Source organism: Cervus elaphus, chromosome 24 (genome assembly GCF_910594005.1).
Source record: "Cervus elaphus chromosome 24, mCerEla1.1, whole genome shotgun sequence".
Classification (NCBI taxonomy): Eukaryota; Metazoa; Chordata; class Mammalia; order Artiodactyla; family Cervidae; genus Cervus; species Cervus elaphus.
The window spans coordinates 67,409,762-67,433,474 of NC_057838.1; the positions used below are offsets into that span (position 1 = coordinate 67,409,762).

The 23,713-nt window shown below is 47.5% G+C and overlaps 1 protein-coding gene across 1 annotated transcript in view; it reads right to left on the reverse strand.

Annotated features, from left to right (window-relative positions):
• MKRN2 (makorin ring finger protein 2) overlaps positions 1-23,713 on the reverse strand; it is a 37,753-nt gene that overhangs the window by 11,698 nt on the left and 2,342 nt on the right. The window contains exons 2-6 of the mRNA XM_043887018.1: positions 6,231-6,359; positions 5,095-5,276; positions 3,728-4,032; positions 2,649-2,863; positions 94-204 (exon numbers count right to left, since the gene is read on the reverse strand). Of these exons, the coding sequence (XP_043742953.1) occupies positions 94-204; positions 2,649-2,863; positions 3,728-4,032; positions 5,095-5,276; positions 6,231-6,359 (942 nt within the window). The remainder of the gene's footprint in view (positions 1-93; positions 205-2,648; positions 2,864-3,727; positions 4,033-5,094; positions 5,277-6,230; positions 6,360-23,713) is intronic.

The following is a 23,713-nucleotide window of genomic DNA, read 5'->3' on the forward strand; positions in this document are numbered from 1 at the left end:
CCAGAGCCCGGCCCACCGCCTGAGAGAGAGCAGACACCAAGTGGCCTGAGGCCCCCACGGGGCGGCCGCGCACGCCGCGGTCACAGCACTTACCCCATCCCCTGTTTGAAAGCTTCAATCAGCTCGTTCTTTTTGTTCTGATCTTCTACCCAGTACACACTTGGAATTACAAACTCTGATATCACGCGGCACTCCGGACAAGACCTGCAATGAGAAGTGGGTTAGGGAGGGAGAGACTCAGTCACAAACCCTGTGCCCACTCCACCACCAAACCTCGTGTGCAAGTGTGTGACCAGCCCGGTGCCGCTCACCTCTGAATTCTAAAAAGTACAGACACACTCCTCTAAGCCTAATTTACAGTTAAAACATGTTCAACAGTAAAAGGACAGCCTAATTTTAAAATGGGGAAAGGATTTGAGTAGGCATTTCTCCACAATGGCCAACAAGCACAGAAAACGATGTTTAGTACCATTGGTTATCAGGGAAGTGCATATTAAAACCATACTAAGGTATCACTTCACACCTGCTAGGATGGCTAACATCAGAAATCAAAAGACAATTTCAAAATAAGTGTGGGCAAGAATGTGGAGAAACTGGAATCCTCCTACGTTGCTGAAAGTGAAAGTCGCTCAGTCATGTCCGACTCTCTGTGACCCCATGGACTATACAGTCCCTGGAATTCTCCAGGCCAGAATACTGGAGTGGGCAGCCTTTCCGTTCTCCAGAGCATCGTCCCAACCCAGGGATCGAACCCAGGTCTCCCGCACTGCAGGCAGATTCTTTACCAGCTGAGCCACAAGGGAAGCCCAAGAATACTGGGGTGGGTAGCCTATCCCTTCTCCAGTGGATCTTCCCAACCCAGGGATTGAACCGGGGTCTCCTGCATTGCAGGCGATTCTTTACCAACTGAGCTATCAGGAAAGACCCTGGGGATGTAGAATGGTTCACCCACTTTTTTAACAGACTAAGAGCTTTGGGGCATTTTACTTGGCTGTGTTGGTCTTAGCTGCGGCACACGGACTCTGGTGGCGCATGGGGTGGGGAGCCGTGGGGTGTTCCGAGGCATATGGGATCTCAGCTCCCTGAGGAGGGACTGAACCCGCATCCCTTGCACTGCAAGGGGGGTTGTTCACCACGGGATCACCAGGGACGTCCCTGGCTCAGCCACTTTGGATAGCAGTCTGGCAGGTCCTCAAAACGTTAAACACAGAGTTTCCATATGCTCAGCAACTGCACTCCTAAGTGTATACCCAGAAGTACTGAAAATAAGCAGGCAAACAAATACACAAATATTCACAAGCACACCAGCTAAACAACCCAAAAGATGAAAACAACCCAGATGTTCATCAACTGATGAACACATAAACAAAATGTGGTCTAGGCATATAATGGAACGTTACTCAGTCACTACAGGGAACAGTATGTTGATTCATGCTACAATATAGGTGACCTCTGAAAACATGCTGAGTTAAGAAGCCAGGGAGAAAGGCCTGCTTATTGTATGATTCCACTTCATGTGTCCAGAACAAGCAATCTCAAAGAGACACTGATTTACTGACTGAAATCAGCCCTGAACGTTCACTGGAAGGACTGATGCTGAAGCTGAAGCTCCAGTTCTCTGGCCCCCTGATGCGATGAATGGACTCACTGGAAAAGACCCTGATGCTGGGAAAGAGCAAAGGCAGGAGAAGGGGACGACGAGGATGAGACGGCTGGATGGCACCACCGACTCAAAGGACATGAGTCCGACTAACTTCTGGGAAATGGTGAAGGACAGGGAAGCCTGGCGCGCTGCCGTCCATGGAGTTGCCAAGAGGCGGACACAACTGAGCGACTGAACAACAAAGTAGCTGCCAGGGGCTGGAAGGAGGAATAGGCAGTGACTCAAAGCAGAGTTTTTGTTTTTAAGATGATGAAAATGTTCTAAAATTAGACTCTACTGACAGCTGAACTGCTCTGAAAATAATAAAAACCCTCTGAACTGTACGTTTTATCTCAGCAAAGCTGCTACCTCCCCACACAGATGTGTGCCTTCAGGCAAGTCACCTGACCTCGCCACGCCGAGCTTCCCTACACAAAACGAGGGCGATGGTCACGGGGTCACTGAGAGAATGATGACTTAACGTGTGACGTTCTCACGCTACACAACATGTGGTGACTCCTCACTGACAGTGAGCTCTTCTCCCTCCCCGCCAAGGAAGTTAAGACTCCCATGTTGTTAGATGTGAGTTCTCTCTCAGTAAGGCTTGGGGACAAAGCCCTCTGCTGGCTCACTGAGGAACTTCCAGTATCAGACGCCATGTGAGATGTGTTACATGCACCACTTCATTTAGGCTTCCAATGACCCCTATTTAACAGATGGAAAAAAAATCAGCAACTGTCCTAAGAGGGGACCACCAACGACTATGAGCCCCAGAGTCCAGTGGGCCTTCTCGCACAGGGGTGCCTGCTGAGGGTCCCCCCGACACCTCAGATGCCTGCAGGAACTGACACCCACATTTAAAAGGAGAAGGCATCTGGGTTCAGGGGTTCTGCAACCTGCTCAAGGCCCTGCAGCCTGGAGGACAAGGGAAGGCTTCAGAGCGGATGGAAGAAGGTCCCGGGTCACACCTCCTCCCAGCGTCTACAGCTCACCCCGCTGCACTTACTTGATGATGGGGTTCTCAAACTGCTTGGCGCACCGCCACTGCCGGATGCAGGACAGGCAGTACGTGTGGTTGCAGCTGGAAAGGATCCCAAACCTCCGCTCCGAGGCCGACGCCTTCTCCAGGATCACCTCCATGCAGATGCTGCAGACTTTGTCCTGGCTCGCCTGGAAGGCGAAGGCCTTCTCCATCTCATGTTCGAATGTTGACATGCAAACCTGAGGTACGGGGGAGGAGGGAAGCCTGAGGTCCGGGAGCAGGGAGAGGCGCGAGCCAGGAGCAGCTGGTGCCCACGCGGCCCAGCTCGGACGGGGGACTGAGGCTGCCGAGGCAGGGCCTGCGTCCGGGACACGATGCACTCTCAGGTCGCCACTGGCTCGGCCCCTGCCCGCCACACTGCTCCAGGGTCACCTCCAATCTAAACCCGAGATCAGAGGCCCGAGAAGGTTACAGGGCCGACGTGGGGTCACAGAGGTTGCCAGGAAGGGGGCCCTGGTCTCCTGGCCCCTCGGGCACTGCCTTTCCCCACACCAACACCAGACGTGGTGAACATTTCTCAACCTAAAATGTCGGGCTGACAGGCCAGGGTCAGGGGCCAGCAGCATCACTTCCTCCCAGGAGAAGCAGTTACTGGACGCAGCCCTCCACTCAGGAAGCAGGTGAACACGTCCCGGTGCGGCACCACGTACCAGGCACCAGAGTCAACGTGAAGGGTGTGCAGCCTAGGCCCTGGCACAGTGGACGCACACAGGAGTGAACCCACGTGACACTGGGCACCGCATCCTTGGGGAGGAGGGCAGCCCTAATCGGTGTTCACCGCCACACCCCCTGGAGACGGCGGGGGTGCAGACCACCCCACAGCCTGTGCTGAGCAGAGGCCTCCATAAGACACTGGAGCCTCCGGCCCCGCACGGTCCCTTCCAGCACCGGGCTCCTCAAATTCTCCGGGGCTCGGTCTGGCTGCCCAGGCCCAGGAGGCAGGTATTACTGGCAGAAAGACGTGGACAGAGCTGCCAAGGATTTCGTCACTTGGTGCGCTTCCCGCTCCTTCAGACGCGTTCATGTAAAGCCGGGCACTGTACCTTCTCGTGAGCTTTCCTCTGCTCTGGGTCGAAGGGGTGCAGGACGCGTAATCTACAGATCTCGCACACGTCCCCGTGCAGGTAGACACACGCGTCCCCAAAGCGGCACTCCCCGGCGGCTGCGTAGGGGCACAGCTGCTGCCCACCGCTGTAGGAGCTGCTGGCCTCCAGGTCGTCCAGGCCGCTCCTGATGGCGTCCAGGTAGGAGTGTGGCTTCAGCTCGGGGCCGCTCTGCGCGTCACTGCAGCCCCCGGGACTACTCCCCCCGCCTGGGCAGGTCTTGTCTTCAGCCATGCCAGAGAGATCTGAAGAGAAAATACAGCACACAGACCCGTGAACACGGGCCCAGCCTTTCTGGGAAGCCATCAGTCAAAACCTGACAAATTAACCCTGACTTTGGGAATGTATGGAAAAAAAACAAAGGCCAGAGGAGAAAAATGTTCAGAGTGATATTACTTAGAATTGTAATAAAAACCAAAAAGCCATAATTGGCAACGTAGGGAAATAGCAAAGCAGACAGTGATATATTTATATAAAAGAATGTGAAAGTTGCTTTTTAAAAACGGCAAGTATTGAAATGTCAACAAATGGACCAGGTTACACTTAAAAAAAAAAAAAAGAAAGAAAAAGTCAAATGGAATCCGGAATGATGTCAACGGAATGACAGAGACTGCCTTTTCACCAGTCACTTTATGGCGAGGAGACTAAAGATCCGGGGCAGACTGCTGGCTGCTTAGCCACCATCCACCTGTCACACAGGAGCTGCCGCCGCCCCAGCACACACTCCTAACCTCCTCAGAGCGGGTATCTATGGGATGGACCTGTTGTTTGCTTGGTAGGGTATCTGCCTATCTTATGCTGAACAATTTCCAGAAGTAGAAACTCCTTCACCTGGTGAGAACCAGCCAATAAAAACAACTACAATTTGTAGTCTCCGACCCAGGCAAACCCTGTTCCAGGGCACAGACCACTCCCCAAACCCCAAAGGGCTGTTTTATTTCTGAAAGTGCAACTGGCTCAGCGTGAGAACTAAGACCATGAACTGTCACAGACGAGAAACAGTAAAACATGCGCTTCATCGAAAAGCGGAGCTTTGCGATGAGCAGCCTGTGGCCTCTCAGAGCTGGGCCAGCACCCCACGCGGTGACAGCACGCGGTGCCAACAGCGTCCCTTTCGGGCTCTGCCCACAGACCCGGGTTCTGCCCCACCTCGGGCACGAGGCCGGGCGTGTGGCCCGAGCGCCCTGAAGCCAGAGGAGGCCGCTCTCAGGCTGGCTCTGGGTGAGCGGTGAGGAGCCCCCTGGCAGGGAAGACCTAGAACACAAGGGTGCTGCTCAGAGGGGGGACGGAGGGCCATGCTCACTCACTTCGGTCTCTCAGCACCAACGTCCTCTTTTCACGTTTCCCGGGCTCATGTAGGTTAGTTCTCAGGATTGATGCGGTGAGTTCAGAAGGAGGGCGAGGGCTGTGGAAACCTGGGGAGGGCACCCCGTGGGGCACGCTGCCCACGGCCCCACCAGCCGCAGCAGAGGGCCTCGTGTGATCATACCTGCACAGAACACACAGCAGAGGCATCAGGACACCCCACACGCACAGCCTCCCGCCCGCCCCAGACCCGCAGCGTCTCCCCTTCTGCTCCATCTGAGGACGTGGACAGGGAGACAAACTTCTCCTGTATTTTAATCGATAAAACTCTTATCAATTAGTAAGAACTGCCTGGCCATTCAGAGTGGGTGGTCCACTGCCGTCTATTACTCCCACTAAGTGCCCGCGTGGAACTTGAGTGGGACGGACGTGCTGCCCAGACCACACGGAGCCTGACCTGCCAGGAGATGCTGGCTGTTTCCTGGACGCCTGGGGGCGCCCACTGGAGGGAGGAGAGCAGGGTGGGCCAAGTGCCCGCGTCCAGGGAGCAGAGGGAGGGACAGGGGGCGCGCCACGGTCCCAGAAGCAGAGCAGCCGCTCACTGTGACCGCACAGGGCAGGCTTTGGAATGTGCTCCTGTCCAAAAGGTACAGAACTTGCCTACAGATGTCGGTTACAAACGAAGATTCTATGCACACATAAATGTCTCTGCATGGGCACTCACAACAAAAAGCTGGAAGCTACTCAAGTCTCTAAAAGTAGCTAATATAGGAACAGTTAAATGACGGTACATCAACATTATGGACAATTATTACAGTTGGTGCATAACAGCAGCGGCACTGGGAAGAGCTTATGACATGTTATTAAACAAAAAAAGGCAAGATGTAAAATCTTGGGTATACTGTGAATGCAAATTTGTAATTACAGACTCATAAGAATGGGCCTGAAAGTGACTTGTGGAAAATTAAAATTGTTTTTAGGGCACTAAGTTTGAGGTTTCCAAATTATTTTTGCATACTCCTTTTGAAGTTCTCCCCTCATCAAGACCCAAGCTGCAGATGAAGGGTTTAGAGCCCCGCACGCAGCCGGCTCAGGTGGCAGCCGGCTCAGGTGACAGCCGGCGCAGACGCGCTCTTGCCTGCAACGCGTCCCGTAGGCGCAGCAGCCCTTCTGGTAGTATCTGCAGACGGTGGATGGCTTGCTGTTGGCCAGGTCGTGCGAGAACAGGCACTGGCTTCCTTCCCGACACACGCCGTGCATGAAGTACCTGGGGAGAGAGCAGAGGCGCGGGCTCTCAGGAGCGTGTGCTTCACTCTCTGAAGCCGCCGCGTTCCTGGGCCAAGTGCACGCACACCCTCCTCATACTGCGTGCCAAGTGGGCGCTGGGGACCCATGCGTCCTTGACTAGAAGACACCGTGATCTTAGACACATCACAGCTACTTCCGTGGCAGCGTTTCCAGAAGAAAAACGATCCCATGTATTTCCATCTGACAATACATCCTCTTGATTTAAGATATATTACACACGCAAAATGTGAGCCTCCTAACTGAAGAACCGCTCTGTTCTCAGAGTTAAAGGGTCTGCTTGTACGTAAGTCAGAGATCTGGGCTCAAGCCCCAGCGGTATCAGCTGTCAGCACGTCACAAAACCAGCTTTGGTGGGCCCCGCTACCTTCACCTGTGAGACAAAACTTTACTACCTACCCTACTAACCCGTGGTGAGGACCAAACAAGACCGCGTAGCACCAAGACATTTACAAATAAGAACGTTCCACTGAGTCGTCCAATCCTGGCTCTGAAGGAACCACAGGGAGGCATTCTAGCTCTGCCCAGCCAGAGCAGAGAGACCTCACTGAATACTCAAGAGCGAACTGGAGCGGGACATGCTTTGGCATTAAGGGTAAACACGTTCTCAAATAAAGAGATTTTAGATCTTCCTCAATAATGTTTAGAAAAAGAGAGAAAAGCTTCAAAATGAGCTAGACGATAGCAAATAACTTACTGGCAGTTAAAACAAACTTTAGCATTCTGTGAGGGAGGACAATAAAATCTAAATGCTCAAAAACACTGGATATACCAAAAAGCAGGAAAATGTGACCCACAATCAGGAGAAAAATCAGTCACAGTAACAGGAATGGCAGGTGATAGACTCAGGAGACAAGGACTTTAATTATAGCTATTACAGGTTATGTTCAATATGCTGAAGGTTTTAAGAAAAACACAAAAATAACACGAGGAGAAATGGACAATATAACAAAGAACCAAATGGAACTTCTACAATATATGAACCAAATGAAAGCTATAATATATGAAATGACAATCACACTGTGACAGCAAAATAGCACTACCTAAGAAAATCACAGAAAACTTGAAGACACAGCAACAGAAACTGACGCACAAGAAAAGAGACTTCTGCTTCCAGCCAGGAGGCACATGCAACTTGTCCTTCCACTGTGAAAAACTAGGAAACAGAACAAAACATGTCAAACAACTGCTTTCGTACCTGGACAAAAGGCAACACCAGACTGGCCCTTGAAGAGAAGGCAAACAAAGGCGCCAAGCCCGGTTTTCTGCCGTGAGGCATATCTGGGCCTTGGAGCAGGGAGGGCAACCCCAAGCAGAACCCCGCTGTCTTGCTGAGATGAAGAGACAGCAACTGCAGTTCAAGGACGCAGAGGGAGGCTCTTTTAAAAGCCTATAAGTAGAATTGCACGGGCACAGTGACTGACTTTTGATAAAGGTGTCAAGGTAATTCAACAAATGATGTTGAACCCATACATACATGAAAAAAACAAAAACACTATGTCTGCTGATGTTACTCAATATGAGTGAAGTATACAACAAAATTGCCACATATCCTAGCCAAAAACACTTAAACCTGAATCCAACAAAACTGCGGATCTACACATCAAAAAAGAATAAAACACCTAGGATTAAATCTACCTAAGGAGACAAAAGAACTGTACTCCAAAAACTGTAAGAATACATAAACAGATGGAAAGATATACCATGTTTGTGGACTGGAAGAATCAATATTGTCAAAATGACTATACTACCCAAGGCAATCTACAGATTCAATGCAATCCCTATCAAATTTCAATGGCATTTTTGCAGAAATAGAACAAAAATCTCAAAATCTGTGTGTAGACACAAAAGACCCCAAATAGCCAAAGCAATTTTGAGAAAGAAAAACAGAGCTGGAGGAATCAGGTGCCCGGACTTCAGACTACACTACAAAGCTACAGTCATCAAAACAGTATGGTACTGGGACAAAACCAGAAATGCACGTCAATGGAACAGGACAGAACACTCAGAAATAAGCCCAAGCACCTACGGTCAACTGATCTATGACAGAGGAGCTAAGACTACACAATGTCAGAAACACAGTCTCTTCAACAAATGGTGCTGGGAAAACTGGACAACCACATGCAAACAGATCATTCTTTAACTCCACATACAGTAATAAGCTCAAATAGGATTCAAGACCTAAATGAGAGACCAGATACTATCAAACTCCTAGAGGAAAACATAGGCAGAATACTCTCTGCAATAAATTACAGCAACATCTTTTTCTGATCCATCTCCCAGAATAATTGAAATAAAAACAAAAATAAATGGGACCAACTCAAACTCAAAAGCTTTGCCACGGCAAAGGAAACTATAAACAAAACGAAAAGACAACTCACAGATTGGGAGAAATATCTGCAAATGATGTGACAGATAAGGGATTAGTCATGATCAAAATATATACAAACAGCTCATGATGTTTAAGAGTATCAAAACAATCAACTCACTCAAAAAATGGGAAGACCTAAACAGACATTTCTCCAAAGACATACAGATGGCCAATAGGCACATGAAAAGATGTTCAATATCGCTAATCATTCAAGAAATGCAAGTCAAAACTACAATGAGAGATCACCTCACATCCGCCAGAATGGCTATCATAAAAAAAAAAATCCACAGACAATAAATGCTGGAGAGGGTATGAAGAGAAGGGAACCCTCCTACCCTGTTGCGAGGAATGTAAACTGGTGCAGCCATTATAGAGAACAGTACAGAGGTTCCTTAAAAAACTAAACATAGAGCTACCATATGACCCCGCAATCCCATTCCTGGGCATATACAGACAGATAAAAACATGATCCAAAAGGATATGTGCACCCCATGTTCACTGCAGCACTGTTTACAACAGCCGAGACATGGAAACAACCTAAATATCCACTGGCAGAGGAGTGGATAAGGAAGACGTGGTACATATAATACAAGGGAATATTACTCAGCCATTAAAAAACAATGAAATAATACAATTTACAGCAACCATGGATGAACCGAGAGTATCATACTGAGTAAGTCAGACAGAGAAGGAGAAATACCATGTGACATCCCTTAGATGTGGAATCCAAAAAGAAATTATACAAATGAACTTACAAAACAGAAACTCACAGACTTAGAAAATGAACTTATGGTTGCTGAGGGGGAAGAAATACCGAGTTTGGGATGGCCATGTACACACTGCTGTATCTTAAATGGATAACCAACAAGGACGTCTGTATAGTGCATGGAACTCTTCGTTGCTATGTGACCGCCTGGATAGGAGGGGGGCTTGGGGGAGAATGGATATATATATATATATGCATGACTGAGTCCCTTCCCTGTTCACCTGAAACCGTTACAACATTGTTAACCGGCTATACCAGAATACAAAATAAAAAGTTCAAGAAAACCCAAAACTGCACATCTTTGAGTTTATAGGAAATTCAGGAGGATTGGGAACAAACTAAAAGACTTCATGATGAATCAACCAGATAAATACAAAAGAGGAGGCAGTATGTGGGTCAGGTCTCTTTTTCAAGCGTCATGGGAAAAAGAGTAAGGGGAGAGGGTCTCGGTTTGGAAAACAGTTTGGCAGTTTCTTAAAACTTAAACATAAATTTACCACAGGACTCAGCAATTCCATTCCCAGGTGTCGACTCTGTCTATCCAAGAAAAATGAAAGCATGTTCAAACAAATACTTGGACAGGAATGTTCATAGCAACGTTATTCATAATAGTCAAAGAGTGAGAACTCTGACAATTCCATCAACTGGTGAACAGATAAACAAATTGCAAAATGTCCATACAGTGGGGTATTAATCTGGCAATAAAAAGGAATAAATAATGATGCATGCTACAAGGATGAAGTGTGAACACATCATAGTAAGTGAAATAAGACAGACACAAAAGACCACATGCTGCATGAATTCATTTACATGTAGTGTTAAAAACGGGGCACATCTACAGGGACAGAACACTCCTCATACAGACCACTGCACGGCTGATATAGGCTGCACACAGACACAGTCCCTGTAAATGGCATGAAAATTAACTTCAATAAAGCTGTCAAAAGAAAAAAATTTAAAAGGAGTAGATTGCACTAGATTAGTAGAATATAAGGTATGCAATAACCAACGCAATACTCGGTCCTGGATTATATTCTGGTTTGGACAAAGCAGCTCCAAAAAACATCTGTGCCCCTGGAGAAGGAAATGGCAACCTGCTTCACTATTCTTGCCCAGGAAATCCCATGGACAGAAGAGCCCGGTGGGCTATAGTCCATGTGGTCGCAAAAAGCTCAGACAGGACTTAGTGACTAAACAAGGTGGAATAAAACAGTGAATACACTGTTTAATAAAGTTCTTGGTGAAAATGGAAAAAAAAATCTTTGGGACAAATGAGAAAATCTGAGTACAGACGCGTCCAGACTAGATATCAGATAATTTATTGACATGGAAAACTGAGGAGTATTAACTGAAAAAAGCATATTACAAAACAGAACATATAGCAAAATGGTGCAGTCGTCACTATGTAAAACAGTACAGCGATTCCTCAGGAAATTAAAAATAGAACTGCCATATGATTCAGCAATTCCACTCTTGGGTATATACACAAACGAACCGGAAACAAGAACTCAAGTATCTGTACACCCCACGTGATTCACAATAGACAAAAGGTGAAAACAATCCAAGTGTTCAGTCATGGACGAATGGATATAAACAACATGTGGTTTGCACACACAAGGAAGGAAAGCCTGACAGTTGCTACAACACGGAAGACCTTTGAGGATGGTATGCTAAGTGATGAAACCAGACCCAAGAAGACAAGCACTATCGAATTCCACTTGCACGAGGCGCTCAGAACAGTCAAATTCACAGCGAGGAAGCAGAATGGCTGTGCCAGGGGCTGGGGAGCAGATGGAGGAGTTAAGAGCTTAAAGGGGCAGTTTCGGTTTGGGGATTGGAAGTTCTGGAGGTGCATGGTGGAGACGGGTGCACAGGAGTGTGAATGTACTAACTACTGAACTGCACACTGACACACGGCTAAGGCAGTAAATTTCTGTTACGTTCATTTCACCACAAATTTTAAAACAGCACATACAGTATGCTCTCACACACAGTTTGACATATGTGTCAAAAATGCAGAAAGGTATTTCTACCATGAATGTAATATATACTGCTTCTGTAAGAGTAAATGATGGTTGTTTTAGTTTTTAAAAAATTATAAAAAGTATCAAATACTGGGGAGAGTGTGTTTAAAAAAAACAAACATAAATGCTCAATATAATACCTATCTCACCTAACCCCCAAAGTTCAGCTCTTATTCAGTTCAGTTGCTTGGTTGTGTCTGATTCTTTGTGACCCCATGGACTGCAGCACTCCAGGCCTCCCTGTCCATCACCAACTTCTGGAGCTTGCTCAAACTCATGTCCATCAAGTCAGTGATGCCATCCAACCATCTCATCCTCTGTCGTCCCCTTCTCCTGCCTTCAATCTTCCCCAGCACTGGGGTCTTTTCCAATGAGTCAGTTCTTCGCATCAGGTAGCCAAGTTTTGGAGTTTCAGCTTCCGCATCAGTTCTTCCAATGAATATTCAGGGCTGATTTCCTTTAGGATGGACTGGTTGGATCTCCTTGCAGTCCAAGGGACTCTCACGAGTCTTCTCCAACACCACAGTTCAAAAGCATCAATTCTTCGGCACTCAGCTTTCTTTATAGTCCAACGCTCACATCCATACATGATTACTGGAAAAGCCATAGCTTTTACTAGACGGACCTTTGTTGGCAAAGGTCTCTGCTTTCTAATATGGTTGGTTACAGCTTTTCTTCTAAGCAGCAAGCATCTTTTAATCTCATGGCTGCAGTCACTCACCTCTTTAATGAGTCAGCTCTTATTAAAGTTTAGTAAAAAATGCTGATGATTAAGCAGACAGTTACAAGACAGACCTGTGCCTTACCACAATGCACGCACAGGGCTGAGGAGACACGGGACCGCGGTGGGGAGGGGGCAGCCCAGGGGGCCGTGCCAAGCAGTGTGCAGAACGCAGGGTGCCCATGGGCGGGAGGAGGACGTGTCTCTTCTGACAAGAGACAGAAAGGCAGAGAAGGGAGGCCTCCTGAGGGCGCAGCAGGCCTGCTGAGACAGACGGGAGGGTCACGGCCAGACTGGCAGCTTTACTGACCAGTGTGCCCCCAGTAAGGGACACGGGGCTGAAAGACACCACCCCTTCCCAGGCCTCTTCCAGATTGGAGAGGCTGGAGAAGTCAGTGAGGATCTCATCAGGAAGGTGCTCTGTAAAGGGGCTTCACCTGTGAACCTATGTTTTAACTTACTTAAAAAACATAGTGTGGAGAATCTCAAAATCCACAAAGGCAGACGGAGCCGTAGGATGACCCCCCCAAGGTGTTCCACACCAGCTCCCATCTTGTCAGCTCTGGAGCGCTCTGGTTTTACCCATTTCTCCTGGGTAAGCCTGTGACGACGTATCTTTTTGAAAGACAGATACCTCTTGACTTGGTGGCAAAGAGGGCCTTCCCTCTCTCTCAACAAGTTTTCAGAAATACAAGTAAGGAAAAATACAACAGATTCAACCAGCAGTACTGTCAATAAGACTCTGTCTAGCACTTTTGCTTCTATATCTCACTTAATCCTGACACTACGCTGAGGAGTATCAGCTCTATACCAATGACGCAGACAGGGAAGCTGAGGCTTGGAGAAGATCTAATTGCTGGGCAGGGGACCCCAACTGTGGTCTTCCCAGGAAGCCCGGACCTTTTCCTACACAAACTGATTTTCCTGTCACTCTGCCTCTGTCCAAACCATGGCCCCTGTCTACAACACTGCACCCCATCTTTCACTGCACCGAGCTGTGATAACCCACCTTCCTTCATGACCAGTATGAGTCCTGGCTGGACCAAGAAACCGTCCCACCCCTCCAACCCACCAAGTGCTTTCCCGACAGCTTCACTGTGCGGTGCTTCCCACCGGGGCCCTGACCTGAGAGAACTGCTGCTCTTGAAAACATGCCTGGGGCCATCTAGTGCACACCACACACAAAAATAAACTCAAGATGGATTAAAGACCTACAAGTAAGACTGAAAACCGTAAAACTCCTAGAGGAAAACATAGGCTGAACACTCTTTGACATAAACCACAGCAATATTTTTTGGGATCTGCCTCCTAAAGCAAAGGAAACAAAAACAAAAATAAACAAATGGGACCTAGTTAAACATTAAGTTTTTGCATAGTAAAAGAAAACACCAACAAAATGGAAAGACAACCTACTGAATGGCAGAAAATATTTGTAAATGATTTGACTGATAAGGGGTAAATATCCAAAATATATACACAGCTCATACAACTCAACATCAAACAAACAACATGATTTTAAAAAGATGGGCAGAAAACCTGAATAGACATTTTTTCCAAAGAGGACATGCAGACAGCCAAGAGGCATGTGAAAAGATGCTCAACTTCACTACTCATCAGGGAAATCAAAACCACAGGATCACTTCACACCACTCAGAACAGGTATCATAAAAAAGGACACAAATAACAAATGTTGGCGAGGACATGAAGAAAAGGGAATGCTCCTACACCGTTGGTAGGAATGTAAATTGGTGCAGACACTGTGGAAAACAGTGTGGAGATTTCCCAACTAACTAGAAATGGAACCAGCAATTCCACTCCTGGGTATATTAAAAAAAAAATTTTTTTTAATCCAAAACACTAATTTGAAAAGGTACATGCACCTCCATATTCATAGCAGCACTATTTAAATGGCAGCACATGGAAGGAATGAAGATATCCATCGACAGACAAAGGGATAAAGGTGTAGTACACACGCACAACAGAATATTACTCAGCCACACAGAGGAACAAAACCATACCATCTGCAGAGAAGTGGATGGGCCCAGAGACAGTTATACAGAGAGCAGTCAGTCAAAGAGGGAAAAATAAGTATCATATATTAATACATATATGTGGAATCTAGGAAAAAATGGTACAGCTGAACCTATTTACAAAGCAGAAACAGAGACACAGATGTAGAGAACAATCCACGAACACCAAGAGGGGAGGGGTTACGTCAGGAGACTGGGACTGACATATATGCACCATTACATGTAAAACACGTGACCAACGAGAACCTCAAACTGTTTGCAAGGTGGCGGAGTAGAAGGACGTGTGCTCATCTTCTCCTGCACCAGCTCCAAAATTGCAACTTGCTGCTGAACAACCATCGACAGGAGAATGTTGGATCCCAACAAAAAACGATACCCCATATCCAACGACAAAGGCGAAGCCCCAGCAAGATGGTAGAAGGGCAAAATTGCGTTTAGAATCAAACCCCATACCCACCGCAGATGCGAGGAGGACTCAAACACAACCGTGTGCGCACCAGGACCCAGAGGCCGGAAAGAGGCCAGGCCACACCTGCCTTTGAGTGTTTGAGTGTCTCCTATGGAGGAACGGGCCAGCAGTGGCCTGCCGCGGGCACGGGGGCTCTGATTGCAGCAGACCTGGGTCACGCAGCGTGTGGTATAGGCCTCTTGGAGGAGAGCCCCATCAGCCCCACCACAGAGCCACTGAGCAGACTCTCACCCCCAGGGAATCTGACTTTGGAGGCCAGTGGGACTTGATTACAGACTTGATTCCACAGGACCAAGGAAATGGACTCTTGGAGGGCACAGTGAAAACCGTGTGTGCAAACCATGAGAAAGGAGCAGTGTCCCCACAAGAGACCGAGCCAGACTCGCCTGTGAGTGTCCAGGAGTGGAGGCGTGGGTGACAGTTTGACCTCAGGTCAAACAACAGGGAGGGAACACAGAAAATTGGATTAAAGATTTACTGGGCATGGCCCCTTGTTAAAAAGCAGAAACATTACCTTGCTGACAAAGTCAAAGCTAGTCTAGTCAAAGCTATGGTTTTTCAGTAGTCATGTATGGATGTGAGAGTTGGACAATAAAGAAAGCTGAGCTCCGAAGAATTGGTGCTTTTGAGCTGTGGTGTTGGAGAAGACTGTTGAGAGTCCCTTGGACTGCGAGGAGATCCAACCAGTCCATCCTAAAGGAAATTAGTCCTGAATTGGAAGGACTGATGCTGAAGCTGAAACTCCAATACGTTGGCCACCTGATGCGAAGAACTGACTCATTGGTAAAGACCCTGATGCTGGGAAAGAGTGAAGGCAGGAGGAGAAGGGGACGACAGAGGATGAGATGGTTGGATGGCATCACCGACTCGATGCACTGAGTTTGAGCAAGTCCCGGTAGCTGGTGATGGACAGGGAGGCCTGGCGTGCTGCAGTCCGTGGGGTCACGAAGAGTTGGACATGACTGAGCGACTGAACTGAGCTGAGCACGGCCCCACGCATCAGAACAAGACCCAGTTTCCCCCTCAGTCAGTCTCTCCCATCAGGGAGCTTCCATAAGCCTCTTCTCCTTATTCATTAGAGGACAAAGAGAATGAAAACCACAGTCACAGAAAACTAACCAAACTGATCACACAGACCAAGCCTTGCCTAACTCAATGAAACTATGAGCCATGCCGTGTAGGGCCACCCAAGACAGACGGGTCATGGTGGAGAGTTCTGACAAAATGCAGTCCACTGGAGAAGGGAATGGCAAACCACTTCAGTATTCTTGCCTTGAGAACTCCATGAACAGCATAAAAAGGCAAAAAGATCCAACACCGAAAGATAAAATCCCCAGGTCAGGAGGTGCCAAATATGCTACTGGAGAATAGTGGAGAAATAACTCCAGAAATAATGAAGAGATGAAGCCAAAGTGAAAACAACACCCAGTTGTGGATGTGACTGGTGATGGAAGTAAAGTCCGATGCTATAAAGAATAATATTGCATTGGAACCTGGAACTTAGGTCCATGAATCAAGGCAAACTGGAAGTGGTCAAACAGGAGATGGCAAGAGTGAGTATCGACATTTTAGGAATCAGTGAACTAAAATGGACTGGAACACATAAATTTAACTCAGATGACCATTATATCTACTACTGTGGGCAAGAATCCCTTAGAAAAAATGGAGTAGCCCTCATAAGTCAACAAAAAACTCTGAAATGCAGTACTTGGGTTCAACCTCAAAAATGACAGAATGATCTCTCTTCATTTCCAAGGTGAACTACTCAGTATCACGGTAATCCAAGTCTATGCCCCAACCAGTAACGCTAAAGAAGCTGAAGTTGAAAGGTTCTATGAAGACCTACAAGACCTTCTAGAACTAACACCAAAAAAGATGTCCCTTTCATCACAGGGGACTGGAATGCAAAAGTAGGAAGTCAAGAGATACCTGGAGTAACAGGCAAATTTGGCCTTGGGGTACAAAACGAAGCAGGTCAAAGGTTAACAGTTTTGCCAAGAGAACGCACTGGTTGTAGCAAATACCCTCTTCCAACAACACAAGAGAAGACTCTACACCTGGACATTACCAGATGGTCAATACCGAAATCAGACTGACTATAGTCTTTGCAGGCAACGATGGAGAAGCTCTATACAGTCAGCAGAAACAAGACTGGGAGCTGACTGTGGCTCAGATCATGAACTCCTTATTGCCAAATTCAGACTTAAATTGAAGAAAGCAGGGAAAACCATTAGACCATTAAGGTATGACCCAAATCAAATCCCTTACAATTATACAGTGGAAGTGAGAAATAGATTTAAGGGACTAGATCTGATACACAAAGTGCCTGATGAACTATGGACAGAGGTTTGTGACACTGAACAGGAGACAGGGATCAAGACCATCGCCAAGAAAAAGAAATGCAAAAAAGCAAAATGGCTGTCTGAGGAGGCCTTACAAATAGCTATAAAAAGAAAAGAAGTGAAAAGCAAAGGAGAAAAGGCAAGCTATACCCATTTGAATGCAGAGTTCCAAAGAATAGCCAGGAGAGATAAGAAAGCACTCCTCAGTGATCAGTGCATAGAAATAGAGGAAAACAATAGAATGGGAAAGACTAGAGATCTCTTCAAGAAAATTAGAGATACCAAGGGAACATTTCCTGCAAAGATGGGCACAATAAAGGACAGAAACAGTATGGACCTAACAAAAGCAGAAGATATGAAGAAGAGGTAGCAAGAATACACGGAAGCACTATACAAAAATAGATTAATGACCCAGATAACCCCGATGGTGTGATCACTCACCTAAAGCCAGACATCCTGGGGTCCAAAGTCAAGTGGCCTTAGAAAGCATCACTATGAACAAAGCTAGTGAATAACTGTGAACAAAGCTAGTGAAGGTGACGGAATTCCAGCTGAGCTATTTCAAATCCTAAAAGATGATACTATGAAAGTGCCGCACTCAATATGCCAGCAAATTTGGACAACTCAGCAGTGGCCACAGGACTGGTAAAAGTCAGTTTTCATTCCAATCCTCAAGAAGTGCAATGCCAAAGAATGTTCCAACTACTGCACAACTGCACTCATCTCACATGCTAGCAAAGTAACACTCAAAATTCTCCAAACCAGGCTTCCACAGTATATGAAACAAGATCTTCCAGATGTTCAAGCTGGATTTATAAAAGGCAGCGGAACTAGAGATCAAGTCGTCAACATCCACTGGATCACAGAAAAAGCAAAAGAATTCCAGAAAAACATTTACTTCTTTATTGACTATGCCAAAGCCTTTGACTGCGTGGATCACAACAAACTGTGGAAAATTCTTAAAGAGATGGCAATACCAGACCACCTTACCTGTCTCCTGAGAAATCTGTATGCAGGTCAAGAAGCAACAGCTGAAACCAGACATGGAACAAAGGAACGGTTCCAAGTTGGGAAAGGAGTACGTCAAGGCTGTATATTGTCACCCTGCTTATTTAACTTATATGCAGAGTACTTCATGTGAAATGCCGGGCTGGATGAAGCACAAGCTGGAATCAAGATTTAAAGGAGAAGTATCAATATCCTCCGATACGCAGATGACACCACCCTTATGGCAGAAAGTGAAGAACTAAAGAGCCCCTTGATGAAAGTGAAAGAGGAGAGTGAAAAAGTTGGCCTTAAAACTCAACATTCAAAAAACTAATATCATGGCATCCGATCCCATCACTTCATGGCAAATAGATGGGGAACAATGGAAACGGTGACAGACTATTTTCCTGGGCTCCAAAATCACTGCAGATGGTGACTGCAGCCATGAAATTAAAAGACACTTGCTACTTGGAAAAAAAGCTATGACAAACCTAGACAGCATATTAAAAAGCAGAGACATTGCTTTGCCAACAAAGGTCCATCTAGTCAAAGCTATGGTTTTCCCAGTAGTCATGTATGGATGTGAGAGTTGGGCTATAAAGAAAGCTGAGTGCTGAAGAGTTGATGCTTTTGAGCTGTGGTATTGGAGAAGACTCTTGAGAGTGCCTTGGGCTACAAGGAGATCTAACCAGTCCATCCTAAAGGAAATCAATCCTGAATATTTATTGGAAGGACTGATGCTGAAGCTGAAACTCCAATACTTTGGCCACCTGATGCGAAGAACTGACTCACTGGAAAAGACCCTGATGCTGGGAACGACTGAAGGCTGGAGGAGAAGGGGACAACAGAGGACGAGATGGTTGGATGCCACCACTGACTCAATGGACATGAGTTTGAGCAAGTTCCGGGAGTTGGTGATGGACAGGGAAGCCTGGCGTGCTGCAATCCATGGGGTCGCAAAGAGTCAGACATGACCGAGCAACTGAACTGAGGTGAATGAGAACCTACTGTACAGCACTGGGGCGGGGAGGGGGTGGGGTGGGAAGAAAGTACAATCTGTTTGTAGGACATACATTAACTTAACCTTAAAAAGGTGTCCCAATTTACAGTGCAGACAAATACTGTTTGATTCCTATGTATACGAGGTATGGGGAATACCTAGTCAAATTCAGAGAGTCAGAAAGTAATGATAAATTGTTAGATGCCAGGGGTCGGGGGGAGTGGCATGGGGAGTTAGTGTTTAATGATGACAGAGTTTCAGTTTAAGAAAGTAAAAAATACTCAAGAAATAGATGATGGTGAGACATATGGTGGCTCAGTGGTCAAGAATCCACCTGCAATTCAGGAGCCGTGGATACTTGGTTCGACTCCTGGGTTGGGAAGATCCCCTGGAGGAGGAAATGGCAACCCACTCCAGCATTCTTGCCTGGGAAATCTCATGGACAGAGGAGCCTGGTGGGTAGAGACCATGGGGCCACAAAGTGTCAGTCGAAACTGAGCACGCATGCACGCACACAAGTTGCACAACATCAAGGTACGGAGCGCCACTGAAATGTACAGTCAACTACGGCTAAACAGTATGTTTTATATTATGTGAGTTTCACCAACAGCAACAACAGAGGCGAGGAAGGGTACCAGAGAACAGGGGTTCACGCTGCACCTCAGCCCCACAGAGGACCGGCGAGGCTGCTCAGCTGGACGCCACAGTTCTGCAGCCCCTCCCCCCGGCCCTGCTCTGCACACGTACGTCCACGTCTCTCCACCTGCCCATCTCCCCACCGGCAGACCGCTGACCAGGCCCGCCGGGCAGTTTCTCTTCTCCCAGGAAGTGTGAGAAGGGCACTCTGCTCTGCATGTCAGTGCCCACTGAGCCGGGAGCACGTGCTCAGCCGCTCACATAAGAAGTGACACCTGGAAAGCCCCTGGGTAGCATGTGTCACCTCTAAACACACCAACAGAATGAAGTTTCTGAGCCGACAAAGATGACTGGACCTGCGATGCAAGCGACTACACTGAGGCGGTGGCCTGCAGGGCTTGTCCAGGTGGTCAGTTAGGCTCTTCTCAGGCAACACCCCCGGGGCTGCCAACAGACCAGAGACGTGTGCAGTAACCTGCTATAAGGCTGCTGTAGTTCTATGAAAAAAGAAAAGAGGCTCAGAACCTGGCAAACTAAGGGTACTCTTGTTAAAACAAAAAGAAAAAGAAAGGGCCTAAATAAACCTTGGTATTCACCATACTGGCTTTCCAAGTGTGCAGAAGCACTGTGAATACGGCAGGCCTGAGCCCGCTTAGAAGGCAGGCCCCTGCCTGCAGCCCCCGGGACCCGGCTGGGAGACGGCCCCCCACACTGAGAGACGGTCTCTGAGTGCCGAGAGGCTCGCTCCGCCTCTCCTGTGTAGGATCTCGTTGGCGCTGCGCGCCTGCTTTCCTGGGAGTCTGGTTTGGGGACATGCCGGGCGGAGGGAGACGGGCCTGGGCAGGGAGTCTCTGCTGGCCTTCCCTGGGCACAGGGCGCTGCGTTTCTGCTGCGGGAGGAGAAGGGTGCTGTGACCCTTCACGGGAGGAGGTGAGGGCAGCAAGCCTGCTCTCGGGTTCCCCAGATGCCACTGGAGTCTGTCTCCCTTAGGGTCCAGCCATAACCCCTCACCACTCACTGTGATCAACCTCAGTCTTGAACACAACGACACGTTGAGTTCCACAGGTCATTCTAGCCAATCACCAGTGTAGTGGTAATTCTGGGATCCCCAACATCAAAGTGTATCACACTTCTCAACAGTTTGGTAACTCTTCTGGAGAAACCCTACTCAACATCGTGATGTAATTCTGGGACTTCCCTGGTGGCCCAGTGGTTAGGAATCCGCCCTGTAGTACAGGGGATGAAGATCCGACCCCTGGTCAGGGAACTGAGATCCCACATGCCACAGAGCAACTAAAGCCGGGCACCGCGACTACTGAGCCCACATGCTCTGCAAGTGAAGATCCTGCCTGCCACAACCAAGACCCAACTCAGCCAAACAAATAAATACAAAGGAAACACACACTGCAATAGATTCCAACCATCCACAAGTAGGGTAATTTTTGAAGGTGTTAAAAAAAAAAAAAAATCAGTGACGAGCTAAATCCGTTATCAGAATTAGTAGACTCCTGAAGAGTGGAAGAGAACAGGTTCCAGTTGGCTACAAAAACAGTTCCACACAAGTGAGATCTAACAAATGCTTCATTAAAGGTTTCTTTTGGAGAAACTAGACAAAGTTTCCTCAAAGAACCAGGGCAAGACTGCTAGATACCATCTACTAACCAGGCAAGAAGAGGAAAGATGCTCAGTGGTGGGCCTGCAGATGTCTTTTATATTGAGTAATTCTACCACCACCTCCCACAAGTCCTCTTTAGAAAATGCACCTTCCAAACTGCACTAATTATATTCCCCATCAAAAATTCAAAATATTTAACCACCACCCAAGTTCTGAGTTTTCTCACTTAGAAGCTGGTGACTCCATGCAAGGCATTTCACCTCTGTGACTAAACTGAAATTTAGTTTCAAATATAACTTCTAAGCCTCCACCATTGCCTCAAGCAAAGCAAGTGTGAAACAAGAAGTGGAGCCGGTCCAGTCCTATTTCTGTAGTGTATGTCACCATTTCCACTGCCCGGTGACAAACCCAAAACTTCTCTGGGGGCGTCCCGCCAGTCCTTCCAGGGCATTTGTCAGCTGCTCACAATGATTCCTCACCATTTGGGTTATACTAAGCTTAACCCCGACCTCTTTCGTGCGGTATGTATCCCGTAATGAGTTTCCAACTGCTCACTCTTCTGGATGGCCAAACCATCCCTCTCTTCCTAGAGAGAAGATTGAGACACGAGCTGGAGAGGACTGTGGGCTGTTGGGATATCGGGGGGGGGGGGGGGGGGGGCCTGCACAGCTGAGACTCAGAGTAGGGAGGTTCTTTCCAGGGGACACTCCAAAGTCATCTGTTATCTGGGGTGACCCTAAAGACTGTTCCAGATGGTGTGGCTTTTATCTGTTGCAGAGGGTATCAGGTTCACTACTAGCTACAGAACCGCCAGCAGCTGTGGCTGAAGGCTGAGCCAAACACAATCAACCTGGTTTCGTGCAGGTCTTTCCATGGTGCCTGCCTCTAGCAGAACATTTTTGCAAATCACTTCCAAGCACACGGGCAATTTGCATTCTCAGTGTCACCTTCCTTCACCTTTTCCCATGTATTTTCACAGGCTTAAATTCTACGGCTGTACTGCCTGTGACAACAGATCCATCAAAGGAGAAGGCAGATTTGGACTCCCCTGGTGGTCCGGTGGCTGAGACTCTGAGGTCCCAATGCAGGGGGCCCAGGATGGATTCCTGGTCAGGGAACTAGACCCTGCATGCCACAGCGAAGAGTTCAAATGCCACAACTAAAGCACCTGTGTGCTGCAACTAAGACCCACTGCAGCCAAATAAATGAAAAACAAAAACTTTATAAAAAGGGGAAGGAAAGCAGCTAATGGGAGGCATGGTGACAGGCTTGCAATAACTGATTAGTGGTAGGGATGAAATAAAGAACAATGTAGTGGTTAAAGGAAGACTGTGAAGTTAGCTTCCTATATGACCTTGAGTAAATAATTTAAATCTCCAAGCCTTTCCCATCCGTAATATGATTATAATTCACAGTACTTCATAGGCTGCATGTCAGTGCTTAGCCTAAAACATCCTCAATGGTCTTAGGATTATTTGTTATTATCTTATCTCTTAACCAGCCCTACTGGTTGGGCATTGTTGTTCAGTCACCGGTTGTGCCTGACTCTGCCACCCCATGGACTGCGGCACGCCAGGCCTCCCTGTCCCTTGCCATCTCTTGGAGTCTGCCCAAGTTCATGTCCATTGCATCAATGATACCGTCTGGCCACCTCATCCTCTGACGCCCTCTTCCCCTTCTGCCCTCGAACTTTCCTAGCACCAGGGGCTTTTCCAAGCTGGGTGGGCATGGCCATCCCCATTTTACAGATGAGGAGACTGCAGCCCAGGTGAAGCCAGAATCAGCATCCAGAGATGCCCAAGTCTGGAGCTCAAGTGCTTCCTACACTCACGGGCCACAAGGTGCCCTGTATTTTGTTGGTGCCTTTCAATGAGTCACAAGCTCCGGGCCTGACTCTCTGGAAACTGTAATTATGGGTCTTAACAAAGGGACTGCTATCACATGAGGAGAAGGACAAACAAATTGGTTACCAAGCAATAATAAAGGCCATTGAAAACAGATTGGAAAACCTAGGGAGATGGTTTGGAAAAAAGAATCAGCAAAAAATTGAGATTCTGGACAGAGTGGAATGTTGAGGAGTCAGGGGAGCTGACCGACAGCAGAGAGGTGTGAGTGGCCATTCTTGCATTCCAGGCAATAAACATGGAATGTCTTTGTCCTTAGGTCTGGGAATCCTATCATTTAGCTTGTATTATAATAGAAGCAAAACAAACACTTTGTCCTGCTGACATGCAGCATAAGCATGTATACATCATATCTCACAGCCAGGAAAACCAATACCAGTTTGCACCTTGACATAAACCAAAAACAGCAGATCACCCAGTTTTAGATCTGGTCTCCCAAACAAATCAAACC